The sequence below is a fragment of the Tyto alba genome, unplaced genomic scaffold (assembly GCF_018691265.1).
Source record: "Tyto alba isolate M040663 unplaced genomic scaffold, T.alba_DEE_v4.0 Super-Scaffold_7, whole genome shotgun sequence".
Lineage (NCBI taxonomy): Eukaryota > Metazoa > Chordata > Aves > Strigiformes > Tytonidae > Tyto > Tyto alba.
Genome location: NW_024881328.1, coordinates 7,562,680 through 7,578,510, shown reverse-complemented (window position 1 = coordinate 7,578,510; position 15,831 = coordinate 7,562,680). Strand labels below are relative to the sequence as shown.

Below are 15,831 nucleotides of genomic sequence, written 5' to 3'. Positions count from 1 at the left end.
CTGTACTGAGTACACTGACATGGAGCGAGCATGATATGCAAATGATACCACTTTCTTCAGCATAGTAAGATATTTGTCCGAATCATTAGAAATATTTTTCTTGGCATAATATTGAATGTCTTTGCATCGTGCCCCGCAAAAAATAGTGGTGAGAAAATATATGGTAGTTTGTATGTTCTTAAACAGTTTGGTTCGTAATACATAAATATATGTCCAAGTCTCATAAAAAATACATAAATCTCATGAAATTACAGAAAAATTACATAAATCTCATAACTTCTCATAAAATAACCACTTCTGAGGAAACCGGTTCAGTGGAACTTATTTTTTACCACCATTACTAATATTTAAGATTAATTCGTAATGCTGTTAGGAATAAAGCTTGTGTGTTGTCTGAGTCGGCAGTTTCTGAGAACAGACAACAACAGAGTGAGTTGGAGCTTTCCATTTCATTTCTCCATTTATTAGAAATATGCTCTGGTGGAAAGATGCTAGAATGACATCCAGAGTGGTTTTGTGACATTTCAAGCAGAAGTATTCCATTAAAGTGGACACTGCAGTGATCTTCTGGAGTCACAATCACGTCTGGTGGAGTTATTCCTCACTTGGGCATTAACGAAGCTGTATGTCTCTGTTATGATATTTGGGGATCTTTGTCTAAGAATTAGGAGATTCTATTTAAAAACAGATTGTTAAGTTCTAGAACAATTGCTCCTAATTTTGATTCTTAAACGGAAAGACAAAGTAAGAAAGTGTAAAAATAGGAGCACTATTCCAGTGATTGTCAATTTTTCCAGTGTTCCTTCGCTGTTTTATGTATCAGATGTGACTTGGAGCATATCTATTACCTGTTTGAAATAAACTACTAACACAATAATCTATTTAACTGATTGCTGGTCTTGTCCTAAGTTTGCAAATTAGTACATAGCTACAGGGACATAATAATTGTGGAAGATGCTTATTGTTGAATGAATTCTCAGATGGTGAAATCGTTGCAATTAAGCTAAATGTCACATTAAACAGAGCATAATTATTGTAGCAATCCTTATTAAGCAATAACATACTTATTAAGCAGCTCTTACTGGGATTCCTATTTTAGGTTTGATGTTTAATGGTGGTTTATTTTGTCTGTAATATGTAATTATTGTCTGAATAGGCTGCTTGCCTTATGCTTGTGTGACCTGTGTGTCAAAGAGCAGATGTCTGTATCCTTTCAGACATAATTATTGCATAGTTTTAGGTAGGTCTTGCAGGCAGAAAAAGCAAATCAATGCACACTATATCAAATAAACTACAATTACTGTGTTATTGCATGCTTTTAACGGAATTAGAGAAGCTGTGTGGCGTGATAGTATGGTACTCTTTCTGGCTGATAAAAGATGGGAAACCGAACAATGTGTAGCTTGTCTTTGTGAGATTCTCTTATTTATTAGTACTTTTGATGTCATTATTGTTTGTAGTGTTACAGATGTCTCGTAAGAGACAGTAGGATATCTTTGTTTACAATTTTCCATAAACAAAGATGTCCCACTGGCTCTTACAATTTTTGTACAAGTCAAGCAAGTTTTGCTTCACTTTTCATTTTTGGAAATAGTGACTTGATTGAATTTCTCTTTGACTTGCTCGACTAATGGATTTATTTGTGCTGTTGCACGTTCCTTGGTACTTTGCAGATCTCAGTGGTATTTTTTAGTGAAAAACTTTTTTTGGCATCCTGGTGGACAAAGCCTTAATTTCTGTTAGATGCTTCTTCATAGAGTAATCCAGGTTGGAAAGGACTATGGTAGGTCATCTGGTGGAACTGCCTGCTCGGAGCAGCTTCAACACTGAATTCACACCAGGTTGCTCAGGGGCTTTTTTTAGTCACATCTTTAAAACCTCCAAGGATGAGATTCTGCTGTCCCTTGGGGCAGCCTGTTCCAAGGGTTACCCTCATAGTTTTTAACTTACATCTAGCTGGGAGTTCTCCTGTTTCAACCTATGGCCACAGTCTGTCCTTCTCCCACCTGCATCCTGCTGCGATGAGATTAAACATCCATCCAGTACCTGGTTAGGTTACAGTGGTTAGGAGACGGATGGCATCTATCCTTTATCTTCAGCTTTTTGTATTTTCTATAGGCAGAGTACTGTCAAATATATTTAATTTTGTTTAGTATTCTGCTTTAATTACCAATGGCCTCCCTTTCTAGATCAGGAGTTGTAAAGCATCTTTCTGACGTTTGGGCTTTTGATGCCTGAATTCCAGTGGGTTTTTAATAAAATACAGTTGTTATTATTATTCATATAGTGCTGAAATTTTTCTTTTAATTGACTCAGATTTATTTCAGGGAAAGTGTAAATTTAACATGACTCTTCTAAAAATAATTAAATTCTAATTACAAAGCAGACTATTGACTAGCAAGTATTTAAGTCCTTCTCCTCATTTAAGCTACTGAACAGGATATTTAACTAAGCAATAAAACATTGTGGATAAGTTTACTGCAGTGTCCTGAAGAGATCATCAGGAAGTGAAAAGAATCTATAGTAGTGTGATTTTCATCAGATATTTAACCTTATTTTTCATGCTTCTTTTTTTAGTATGCCAAGAGCAAGCTATGTTTTTAGCATGTTTGCCAGAGAATAATTGCAAATTGTGATGTGTCTAATGATAGTGTAATTACTTATGAGTCCTTGCTTGCTTTTTTTTTGGTGGTAATTTTTCATTCTAAATTCACATCTGACATTAAATAATGGCCACTTCGGGCTTCTGTTGCGTGTGTCTCTATCTTATTCATGTAAGAATTGGCCAATCTGTAGTTATTACATAGAGTAGTTCATGAGCAGCACTCAGACGTGTATAAGAGGTGCTAATGAGACAAGTTATGTGCAGTAGTGAGGCAACAGTTTGGTCAGTGTAATTTGGCCAGTCCTCTGCTACAACCGCTTTGTATTACTCCATGGGGGGGGGGGGTGTCTAATTCTATTTTTAATGCTATTATCTATCCTAAGACATAAGTAGTAAATCCTAAACTGATTTGAATCCTTAATGTGTTTCAAGGTCCTTATGCTCAATGCTGAAGTGAAACAATGTTACACATGAATTTTTGCTTTAAAAACAAACTGGTGGAAAACAAATTGTACTTTTCCTCAACTGAGACTTCCACATCTCAGAAAATTAGACTGCCTTTGCTGTACAGCTTCAGCGAAGTGAATGCTGAAATAAGCTCATGATACCATTACGTTGCGATGCTTAGTCTTTGTGGTAGTTACTTTCCTCTGTTAATAAAAAGCCACCTAGTACTTGAGGTTTGAATTTTTACTATTACTTTTAGTAAGATGACAGTATATGCATAATCTGATGTCTGGCTTTGAATCTTGTTGGCATTTGTATAAGAATATTCTTTTAGCTCAAGGTGAAGTATCAAGGATGAACATTGAAATTGTTAGTGGACCTCTTCATGTAACTGCACTTCAAAAGTGTATTTAAAGATTTATTTTCCTGAACATTCAGTTTTTAAGCACATTGGATTCTGTTGAAAGCCTGTCATTAGTGTAGTACAGCTTGTAGAGCACAGTGTAGTTTGATGATTGCTTTTCTCATTCAGTAAGGTGTCACGGCCAAGTCCTTACCTTGGACTGCTATCTTTTGGTGTGAAACAGAGGCATAAAGGGGACAAAGATTTTTTCACCTAGCCTGAAGGATTCAACAAAAGCTGGAGCTGTCTAAACCCGGATGACTCTGGAACCCCTCTTTCCCCACGCTTGCCCACCACAGGAGAAGGTGCCGGCCCCAGGGCAGAGCTGCAGTCCTGGCCTGGAGGATGAGGCAGGAGGGGAGCGCCCAAGAAGGGACGTGGCAAGGGCACGGGATGTGTTGGAGGAGAAGCTCAGCTATAACCAATTCCTACTTACATTTCCTCCTTTATTAACAATGAAAAAAAAAACAGGAATTTTTATTTATTTAGTTTTACTTTTTATTACACAATGCCAAGTCCCTGGCTCTGGGGGTTTAACTCCTCTATTCATGAAGAAAGAATGATAGGTTTACCAACAAAACCACCATCAGCTGGATGAAATACCTGGTATTATAATTGCGGCCATTATGGGGCTGGTTTTGTTTTTTATGTGTGTGTTTGGTTTTGTAGTGTAAGCATGTAACTGATTCCGGTAGTTTTAAAATCAATTTAAAAAAACTTGACTGCAGTAGCATTTCTTAATATAAATTGACCTATTTATTGTAAGTTCATTTTCTGCCTTGGAAAAATACAAAAGATAGGGTAGTTGCAGTGTATTTTCAAGTGAGAATTACATATGCAATGTTCTTGCAGAGTGAAATGGCTCTGTTATGAGGTATTGGAAAGTTTTTAAACTTGGAAATGAGATGGGACCCTCTTGAGACAGGATCATAAAAATCCCTTTATTATCTTAAGATTCAGCCCCAGTGCTTTTCTTTACCTTTTCCTTTCAGTTTGTAAGCAAATTTGTACTTTATAGCCCTCAATTTTTTTTTTTTTTTGGCTTGGTGGATTTTTCTTGAATAATATTGTCACAGCAAAATCTTTCTATTTAGCCGTGTCTGATTATGTTCACTTGCAAATCCTCAAATAAGATTCTTATGATTACATAGCTGTGTTCATCTGCTCCAGAACTAGAATTGACATTGCTGGGTTTAATTTTTATTTAATTTCTCTTCTTGAATGACTAGCTTTACCACCTCTTATAGTGCCACGTGCTGCAAATGGGAACGACTTGCTCGATGTACGTCCCAGGGTAATTCAGAGGTCGATGCACGAGAGGTGCCTTCCCAGCTGTCGGGGCTCTGCTCGCAGAGCAGCGCCCGGCAGGACCCATCCTGCAGCACACACACTGTCTCAACAAGTCACTTGCTCCATTTCAAACTCCTATTAAGAGTATGTTCTTATTTTCATAGTATTTATCCTCACTGTTTTATCACTGCAGATGATGATTCAGCTGCTTCCCAGTGCAGTTTATTTCATTGACTAATTGCTCTATTAAGGCTGTTTTCCTCTTATCTAACTTGACTTTCTTTTCCTATTAGATTATTGTTCCTTTATGATCACTTTTATATTCATTTGTACAAGTGAAATTAAATATTCATATTTCCTCAGGCTTTGGGATGCATTTTACTACTACAGAAATGTGCCTGGCCTGCCTTTAATTTGAGATGTTGCAGGGCATTTTTTTTTTTTTTTCCCCACTAGTTACTCTGAGCGGCCTAGTGATGCGTGTACGCTGGGAGGAAAAATTACTTGCAGCCTTTAGGAAGCATTTAACCAATTTTAGGGACCAGCCGGTAGTTATTTACTTTTTAACACGTGGCAGGGTATGGTTTGGATGCTCTTGGGTGTCAGGGCAGATCCGTGGCAGGAGTATTGCGTGGCATTTCTCAACACCCCCTCTTTTGCAGGTCACTGGGGCCGGTGCGTAGGTGACTGCGGCGCGGGGGGCGTTCGGAGTCGGGCCGTCTGGTGCACCCACGCGGAGGGCTGGACAACGTACCACGCGAACTGCGACCAGAAGGACAAACCCGAAAGCCAGAGGAGGTGCTTTAAAGTCTGTGACTGGCACCTGGAGCTGTTCGAGTGGGAGGTTTCGGGATGGGAGAGGTGTGGGCTCGTCCCCTTCGCCGGCGGTGAGGTGGGAGCCGGGGCCTGCGTCACCGCGCAGCACGGGCTGCAGCGCCGGGGCGTCCGCTGCCTCCAGAAGCTGAACAGGACCGTTGTCGCCGACGAAATCTGTGAGTATTTCGCCCCGCAGCCGCCCGCCGAGCAAGCCTGCCTGGTGCCCTGCCCGCGGGACTGCGTCGTGTCCCAGTTCTCCAGCTGGTCCGAGTGCGGCACGGGCTGCGCCAAAAGCTTGCAGCACCGGACGCGGGCGGTCATCTCGCCCCCTCTCTACGGGGGTGCCCCGTGCCCGAATCTGACCGAATCCAGAGCCTGCGGCGCTCCCGCCTGTCCCCTCGGGGAGGAGGAGCACACCTACAGCCTCCGAGTGGGGTCTTGGGGCGAATGCCGCCTGCCCCATCCGAAAGACATCGACCTGGCAGGGAGGACTATGCCGGATTTGGGGTCGGACTCTGGAGAGCGAAGCACGTCCGGACTTCAAGGCTATAAACCCCACCACCGTCCCGGGGAGGTGGAGATCGGTTACCAAACCAGGCAGGTCAGGTGTGTAAGGAGCGATGGAAAAAACGCAGTGCTGAGGTAAGGGTGCTTCGTCTTTTGTTTCATCCCCCGTGGATTTGTCTGACAGAGCACTTGCTCTGCATGGCAGCAGCACAGCAAACGCGCTCCCGTTCTTGAGTTTTAAATGCAAATTTTTATGTGTTTTCTTTATGGTCTGGTTTTTGTTTTTTTTTTTTTTTGATTTAATTCCCTTCTTGTAAAGCTAGCATATGCTGAATATTTTGCATTCTTCTACCATTTGTGACTGTTTAATTCATTTTATGTTTTTAATAATTCTCATGTTGTTTTTTTTGTTGTTTTGAGGAAACATCGAGGAAATGGAATCATATATCACTTAGTACTGTTGCTGGGCTCTGGCTGCGGGAGAGGGAGGTTTAATTCTCAGTCATGTACTGCATATATTTGGAGGAAGAGGCTAAAATTGCACCAACTTAAACTCCTTCATTTTTACGAACCAACACTGGATAAAATAAGTCTAAAAAGTTTGGCCTCACAGGTTCGCTAGAAGGTATTTCTTGGGAGGATAGATCAGTGAGCAAACCTGTGGTTGTCCTGCTTACTGAGCCTTCCTGTCTGGGTGTAACTCTCGGATGCTGATACTAGATACACGACTTGCTTTTCTTTCTTGTCCCCGTGTGTTTTATCTAACAATTTCTCTTAGTCTATGTAGGTTACTTTGCTGTGATTCAAATGTGAAGGTTACAGTAATGTGCAGCAAATAATGGAAAGATGTATTCTCTCCATTTCTCACATTTAAATTTAAGCTTTGCCATTTGGCCTCAGGTTGGATTTGGGCAAGTGCCAGGACCTATAGATGACTGAGAAATTGATTGAGTTCTGAGAAAGTCAAAATTTCTGAAGAACATCTCATGTTCTGTTTTTCAAGGATATTAGAAGTTTTTGATAAATCCTGCTCCTGAATTTTGCAGAAATCAGTCTGTTTCTCAGTAATCTATAGCTCCTGGCACCTGCACAAACTCGAGTGGCAGAGAAAAGGGGTTATTTTATGTCCAATTCTCTGTCCCTGTTAATGTCTGCACTGGTTTTGCACACATACGTAGGTGAAAATATACATTCTAACCTTTTTCTTACCCCCTCCTCTATTACACCCGTAGCAAAGTACAGATTTTTTTTTTATTGATTGGAAAAAAGTCAAGCCTTGTGAATAGTTCCAGCAGTTTCTAACATCTTGACTTTATTACTTGTCTCTAAATATATGCTGATTCTAAGTATACAGATTTTATGCTCATGTAGCTGCTTGACTTTAATGGAGTCACTTGTGATTTATGCTGCTGTGCGACCAGCAGCAGGTTTATGTCTGCTAACACTTGTTATCTGTTCTTTTGCCTCTTGTATCTCATTCCTTATCAGAGGCTCTGGGAAGGGGATCCTGACTTTGTTAAAAATTTCACTTGCTCTGCCCTCACATGCTCACTGCTATGTTCGCTGTAAGAATGGGGAATGGAAGACACTGTTTCTGTAAATGTTTTCTCCTTGTTGTGCTGCTGTGTGAGTTATATATTGAATTTCTGGATGACAGTGCAGGGGGTCCTGGGAGCTTTATTTTTAATGACTTTAACCCTGATTGAACTGTCTTCTTCTTTGCTCCTTTCTGTTGTGTGGTGTGGGTTTTTTTTTGTTGTTGTTGGGTTTTTTTGTTTGTTTTGTTTTGCTTTTTTTTTTTTCTGATCTAGCCCCCTTTTTAGGAGCATACAACTCCATTAGCTGCCTCCTGGCAGACTTTTTCTGCTGAGGTTGGATCTCAGATTTACTGCAGATAGCTGAGCCTGACCCGTCCCTTACTCTTACTCCAAATACAAGAGGAAAGCTCATTCACTGAATAGAGGACAGAAGGTCACATCAAATTACAACATCCAGATAGTCACACACTTTTCCTTTCTCCTTTTGGACCTAATATCCAAACATAAGAATCCAGGCTGAAAACCCAATCCATGTTTAATTCCAGATCTAAAGTGTCACTGATGTCAAATATGACGACGACTCCCTTTAAGCATCCCCCAGTAATGTCCTCCAAGCTTTGTTGTGCAGTATATTTGCTGCCATTCTTCTGAAGAATGCACCCGATCTTGCAGATGTCGTTTTACAAGAGCGATGATATTTTGGCTACTGATAAAGAAGAGTAAATGCATTTGCATAACCCTGTAGCGGGCTTTGGCAGGCAGCCAAGCATCTGCTGTAAAACTGGAAAGAAGTGCCTTTTTTGTGCTTTTTCGTTTTCCTGGCTGAGGTTTCCTATTTCGACTAACGCTGTCGAGTAAGTACCAGTGAGAGACACAAATTAAATTTCTGGAAAATGGAGGCGAGAGAGAGAGGGAATATCCCAAGACGTGCTTTATCTGTGCTGCTGCTCTGCCAGGGCTGTGCCAGCACCCTGCCTCTCGCTGCTGCCCGATCCTTGCTGCAACGTGGCGGAGGACGGGAGCGGTCATCGAACCGCCACGTGAGGAGAGGAACCATATGCCCATCTCACCTCCTAATTTATAATGCGGTGGCAAAGATGCTTCATTTATTAGCAAGGTTGTTTAATTTACTGGTGTCTAGTCGCAGGGCTGGGCAGCAGCCAGTGAGGCCGGCGAGCAGCAGCCACTGCTACGCTCATGGATGGGAGAGGGTGCTGGGTACTCTCCTTGGGGTGAAAGAACAGGCTTTTGACAAAAATTGGATTTTGGTAGGCTTGAGTGCAAGCTGGTTTTTAAAAGCTAAAAGGCTGAATGCATTCACTTCTTACAGTTGCCAGATTACTGGCAGGACATTAATGTTGGCCTCTTCGTGAACAAGTTTGCTGTGGATTGGAATGGCAGATGGGGTGTCTCTTCTTTTGTGAAATAGGTAGCAGCGGTGGGAAATGTGCCCGATATTTGTTTTCAGTTTTTCACGGATGCTTAACTTATGCTGTTGAACCCTGCAAAAAGGATCCTTTGGTTTTACAGTGAATCCTTATGTAGGAGCTGAAGAATCCTTTGCATTATAAGGAAAGTATTTTTTTCATTTAAATAATTGGTCCTGTGAAGATCTGTGTATCCATATCAGCCTTAAAGGTGCAAGCAAAAATCCTAGCAGTTTTAAAGGTAAAAACTATAAACAGGAGTTACTTGGAGGGGAGCACAAGCATGAGGGGTTTTGGACGTGCTGTATTAGGAAACAGAGCTGGGGAATGTTTTTGAATAAATATTTTTCAGTTTGGAGGTTCTACATTTGTCAAAATGGAAGGAAAAGGGAGAAAGGAAAAGGAGGGACAAACCTGTTTGAAAACGCTTGAAGGCAGTTGAATGGCAGAACATCAGTAGACATTGAGACAGGTTCATTTCTGCTCAGAAACAGTTTTGCTGGAGAAACTTTATATTCGTGAAAATAGAAGGAAGAACATCAAAATAGAATGATTTTATGTATCTGATTTGAAGCTTTTAAAGACTCTATTTTAAAAAGCTGGACACTTTTTTTTTCATTCTACTTCATATAGAATTCAGATTTCATTCTATTTCAGAAAAAAAGTTCTAAATTTGTGTTAAATGTCATATTCAGTAACAAATTCAAACATAAGCAATTCCATGCATTAAAAAAATCTCTGAAAAAGTTGCAAGAAATTATGTGGTAGAACTCCTGCTCTTTTTGGTTTTCTGTCTTGTCACAGTTGTAAAAGTCTACTGAGTAGTGAGACACAGACACTTGTGTTCATTTATTTTTAATGAAAAAAAGAAAAAAATTGAGGTTAGACACTAAATTGCAATTTACGGAAATGAGTAGCCATAGCTAGACATTGAAATCCTAAATAACCTGATTTTCTAACCTGATGTGTGTGCTCACTAAACATGCTGAGAAGTAGAAGTCAGGAGCAAACAGTTTTAGGGTTTTTTTATTATTATTTGGATTAGGAGTCTTTTTAGGTACCTATTTCTTAAACTCTTCATTCTACATGCAAGATGACAATAATGATATAATAGAGTTGTGTTTGGGTTTCTGTTTACTTTGCCTCTGTAAGTGAAAATTCAGGTCAAACTCAGTCAAGGGATAACCCATCCGTCAAGGCTGAGGTAGACAGCATTCAGCTCTTTTGTTTGCCTCTAATTTGAATTTCCATTATGCATTTCTTAGTGGATTTTACTTAACCACTGTGCTGTTGTACATTTTCAGGAAAAAGTTATTTGCAATTTCTAGTGTTGACATTCTTCTATTCTCTGGATGAATACAAAATTTTGCAATCCGGAGGTGGAAAGGCTGTGCTGTAATATGCTATTTGATGGTTATGATTCTGATCTGGGAGAGGAGATGTGTGTTCACATTCCTCCCAGCAGATGTAGGAATCAAGCCTCAGTGCTCAGGCTTGAAAACAAATCCCCGATCTATTGGATAAGAAGGAGATTTTATTTTCTGTTGTTCTTTTACAAAGTTTTGTCTCTCATTGCCTTTGCTTTTATTAAAAGCACGTGAAACAAAGGAACAGTGACTGCTTTTTTAATTTCAATAAGTAACATTTTAGACATGACATAGTGCCCAATAATAATTGGGCTTTTTTCTTGTTTCCAAATTGTGCTGAAAGCCAGCAGCATCTGTAGCCCTAAGTTTTCAATATCTGCCTAGGTAGCGCAAATGTAAATCAGCATTTATTTTTAATTGAAACAGAAGACCTGGTGCATTAAGCTTTGGAAGCACCAAACCAGACATCTTAGGCACCAAAGCCCCCTGTTTGTTTGGATGACAGGTCTCCCAGCTCCCTTTCCCTTTGGCCAGTTATATGGCAGGCAAATATTCCCTATCTTCCTTACCACTCCGCTGCAGAAGGGGCTGGTGTTTCTTCTGCCAGAGGAGCCTCTGCTGCACAGATTGAGCATGCCTGTTAACATTAATTGCCAGTTTCCTGAGGGGAAAAAGTATTTGGATGCTGTTAGAAACATGACAAGACTGTGTCCATTATTAGACCTTAATAATATTAGCCAAGTGCAAAAAGCAGGTAGTGTTTATTTATTCCAACAGCCTATAAGCTTGGATCATTGAATACAGAGTAGGAGATGATTTTAGAAAAAGGGAACAAAAGAAAATGTGTTATTATCAGTGTATCTTAGCTCACTTCTGGATTTTCGTGCATTGTACTGTGTGGATTTGAGCGTGCGTCCCGTGACCAGGTTTGGCCCACCTCAGGAGCCTTCCCAAGCTGGTGGGGGACAGCCCGGCTGTGGAGGGGTGCCCCGTCCTCCTGGAGCTGCCTTCCCTACCAGCAGCATGGGCATGGTGATGGCTTCTTAATGCGTCCAATTATTTGGAGATGATCCTTTCAGTATAAAAGGTTCGGCTATAACCACCTGCCTCATCCTCTAATGCAAGGAAATGCATTCACCTTTCATTCTGAATGCATTGATATGGCTGGGAAAGGAAACCAGGGATAATTTCTGCACTGTGCCCAACCTGATTTAACGATGCACTGCTGCTGGACGGTCTCGCTCCTTTTTCCCGCTGATAGGCGCGTTGTGACTCATTTCGTTGTGGTGGATGCGGTGACTGTGTGACTGTAAGGCATGTAGCACAGATGCGCTGAGCTGCTGGAAAATCTACCTTTTTTTGGTGAGTTACTTTTTGTCCAGAACAGGAAGGCGGTGTGGTTCAGCCCCGGGGCCACACAATTACTGTCTCTCCTGGGGAGGAGCGTGGCTGGAGGTGGAGGAGACGAGCAGCGCTGCTGCTCCGTTGGCTGCAGCTTGCCATCGCACAGCCCCAGGGGATGTGGAGCTGCACTTGTAGGAGTGGCACACAGGGCAGCTTTTCCCCCTCCTCTTCTTACTGCAGGACTATGTGAGTGTAAAAGAGGCATGGGTAGGTTTCCTTTGGTTTAGTGTTTTTTTTTTTTTTTTTGTATGCAGTTTATTCCCCTTCAGTGCACAGGAGAATGAGAGGGCTCTCTGCCACTTGAGTGAGTTAGGCTTCATGCTGCTGTTATCTGCTAACTAATGGATCCATTTTACACCACAGGCAATGTAAGGTACGTTGTGAAACAATTCCTGTAGTTTTACAGTAGCTATCCAAGCGTGTAATATAGAAAAAAGCATCAATCACATAAGTACCTTACTGTGTCACAATTATTAGATTGAGTCCCAAGAGGAAGATCTAACCTGATAGCTTAATATGTGGTAAGTTCGTTTAAAAACAGGTCTTACGTAGTATCTCCCATCCCCAAGACCTCCTTCCTCTCCCTTCCGGTTGGGATACAGCCACAGCAGCGCAAATTACACGCCCGGTTTGCAGCCTCAGACTGGCAAGTGTCTCACATCTGGGCTTTAGCTGTGTGAGATTGTCCTAAATACATCTGCGACATGAAAGGCTATGTCTCAGTTTTATGGAAAACCATGTTTTTACATTTGTCTTTGTGTTGCTTGGTGTCACAATTAATTTGACTTTGAGGCTCTGAATGAGTAGGTGCAAGTTAATTAGATTTGCTTTCTCTTAGGCAGTTGCATGTAATTCTCCCTTGAAAACATCTAAGTGAGCAGAAGGATGGAAATTGCCAGCTCGGCATCTTGTTCACCTTAAGGTCAACGAAGTTATCTCTTTAGCCTTTTATAGTAGGAGCAGTGGAGGGATTTTCAGGGCAAGAAACAGCTATTCAGTCTTTGCATACTTCAAAATCTTTTGCAAATAGCAAGGATGATTGCTGGGCAGAGATGTCTTTGGTGGCCCGAGTGTTGGCACAGGTTTGAATCCATTAGAAGAGGTATTGTAGGTATCGTCTCGCTAAGAATTGGGGTTAGCAATATTAATTTTAAAGAAGACCCCAAAGCAGATTTCTAAAGACTTCATTTTGTTTGGTATTTCAGTAAAGATCAGGCAAGACTTAAATCTCCTTTGAGATGGCGCAACTCCAAAAATAGATTTGGGTTTTCATACTGATATCTGAATGCAAAATTTTGATCACTCTAAAATGTGAGATCAGTTACCCTCCATGCTGTGTTCTTAGATAAACTCTAGGTTTTCTAGTACCATCAGTTAGGTCAGTGATTTGTTTGTGCTACTATTTTACCTATTCAAAATCAGGAATTCCTGTTTCTTGTATGTTGTGGCATGGATGGCTCATCTGATAACTGTTGGAAAAGTGTTAAAAAGTAAATGAAGTTACCGTTCCTGTAACTCCACCTAACCTAATGTTCTAAACACGACTCAAAATCCCTGAGTTAGTAAATATAGATATAATGATTATTATTTTTCAGTCCTTGGTTCAATAGTATTGACATTTTGTACCAGAGACAGCTTTGCAATCAGTTGCATTTGACATGTATTAGAAGAGTGAGACATCTTTTTGAGTTGTAACCAAGAATAATTTTATTTTGAGGGGGCTGTATCACAGGCTGTTTCTAATTTATGAAGTTGTTAAAATAAACCCCAGTAAATTCATCCTCACAGCACTTGTGCGATTAATAAGTTTTATAAGTTTTATTCTGGGTAAAGAAACTGAGACAAAAAGTTGTTAAGCTTTTTCTTTTTTTCTTTTTTTTTTTAGTTTGAAGTATAAATTTAAGCCACTAACTGCTGTATTTTGCTGGTAGTTGAGGGTCTAGTCAAACTTGATCAGGTATCAGTGGGAATATTCCTACTGACCTTTGTGAAAATGGGAACAATTTCTAGACTGGAGGAGAAGCAAGTGAATGTCCTTTATCTTCTCTGCTCCCCTTATGAGACTGCCCTGCAATCCCGAAATGATTGCCCCAGTCTATTTTCTTCAGAGAAAGTTAGGTTAGTCAAACTGTGCTATAAGTAATACCAAGTGAGGTAATAGCTGGCTCCCTGGCAGCAGCTCTGGATTTCACACTTTTTAAGTGTCCTGTATTTGCTCCTTACAGTTGGCAAAAGCCTGACCGTGAGCAACTGGGGGCTGGAGAAGACAAATTTAGAGAGAGTTCACACAGAGTTCATGTATGGTCTTAATTTCAGGGGCGAGTTTGCATCATCCATATAACACTAGGCAGAAGCCAGAAAATCTTGGTTCCTTTTTTCCTGGTGTCTCTTTCTTTCTAGGTCTCATCTTTTTTTTGCCCCATCCCATCCTTTGTGGTGCTCCGGTGATGTCTTTTCTTGTATGTACCGCGGTCCTCTCTCAGTATATGATTTCCCACTCTGTTACCTCCGTTATCAAAGGTTTTTGAGAGACAAGAATAGTTTTTCTCCCATTTTGGGAGAAGAGTGGTGACTCTCTAGTTGACCTCCGTCCAGGGTGAGGTGGAGCAGTGACAGCCGTGCTCTGCAGGGTCCCTCCCAGTACGTGCTGGACAGGAGGGTCATCAGCTGGCTGAGACAGAAGTGAAGGAGCAAGGAAGGGCAGTGGCCTTAGTCTGGAGATTTGTCTTCTCCCAGAAGTATTTGCTACATTTTCTATATTGTGAAAAGCCATTGACACTTTGGAACTCTTAAAAACTTTATTCTGGGACTTTGTAGCTCGATACCAAACATCAACAGCAGACAGCTCTTAAAATTTGGTTTTCTGTTGTATTTGGCCTTGTATGGTGTCTTGATGTGTTACAGAATGGATGAGGATCATGTCCTAATGTCAGCAGGAGTGATTGAGTCCCAAAATGCAGCCACAGTTACAGCATTCCTCGGTCTCTGTTGGTTTGTCAGATTTGGAAACACTCTGACTTTGTTTGACAGCATTTGTTTGATAACAGCCTCACAGAACCAATACCTTTCTTATTAGTGTGTGACTAATTATTTTTGAATAGAGCAGAATTGCTCAGCAGGACGTGCTGACACCTGGATGGATGGGTGGGTGGCAGACAGCTACTCATGTGCCTGGGGTGGTGGGAATGCTTACCAGTGACAGAATTTCTCTTGGTCTTGGCTTTTATTTTCTATCCTGGATAAACCGTGAAATTCTAACTGCACAGGAGCAAATATAGTGACTTTCGCATCTGTTTTAACTTGAAATAAATGAAGTATATTATCTGCAGACTGCTCGGCATGCAAGATTGCACCCAGAGCTCCCTGAAAATGTTTTATGTGCAGTGCATGACAGCTCCTCTTACATTCATTGTATTGATGTTGATGCAGGTCTTCTGATTTACCGCAGATGACCATGGATTTCTTCTTCAGGGGTTTGGCTTGAAAAAATAAAATAAAAAAAAAAAAAAAAAAAATCAAAATTTATTAAGCAAGACCTCCTCAGCTGTTTTACTGTGTTCCTATCGCAGCCTCTGCGTGCAAGATCCCGTCCCTTTGACCTTCAAGTCCTGTGTCCTCCCCAAAGACTGCGAAACGTCCGAGTGGTCTGCATGGAGCTCCTGCTCGCGGACCTGCGGCTGGGGAGACCTCGCCCCGGGCGTTCGGAGCCGGCGCCGCGGCGTGCGGAGCGTGGCGGTGGGCGCCGGGAAGCGATGCCCGGAGCTGGAAGAGAGGGAAGCGTGCAGCGCGGGAGGGAGAGAGCTGCTGCAGCCTTGCCCCAGGTACAGCGAGTGCTTTTAGCCCCGTTTTTCGAAGTAACGAAGCCCCTTTTTGATGACTTGCCTTGTGCAAAGCAAATCTTCCTTGCTCAGTGTTTTGTGCGTGGGGAGAGTCGCATGTCATGCTTTCTTTCTGTGTCTGAGAGATCATTGATTTGATCATTGTTAACTATGATTAGCAGTATTATTTATTGTTAGTAATATTCTTG

The 15,831-nt window shown here is 41.3% G+C and overlaps 1 protein-coding gene across 6 annotated transcripts in view; it reads left to right on the top strand.

The window, feature by feature from the left end:
* The window catches only part of THSD7B (thrombospondin type 1 domain containing 7B), a 370,445-nt gene that overhangs the window by 148,499 nt on the left and 206,115 nt on the right, over positions 1–15,831 (top strand). For 5 of the 6 annotated variants that reach the window (XM_042808460.1, XM_042808457.1, XM_042808459.1 and 2 more), the window contains 2 exons: positions 5,408–6,203; positions 15,374–15,625. In XM_042808460.1, the coding sequence (XP_042664394.1) occupies positions 5,408–6,203; positions 15,374–15,625 (1,048 nt within the window). Of the gene's footprint in view, positions 1–5,407; positions 6,204–12,070; positions 12,178–15,373; positions 15,626–15,831 lie in introns of those variants that run through there. The other variant, XM_042808462.1, reaches the window with a different exon arrangement.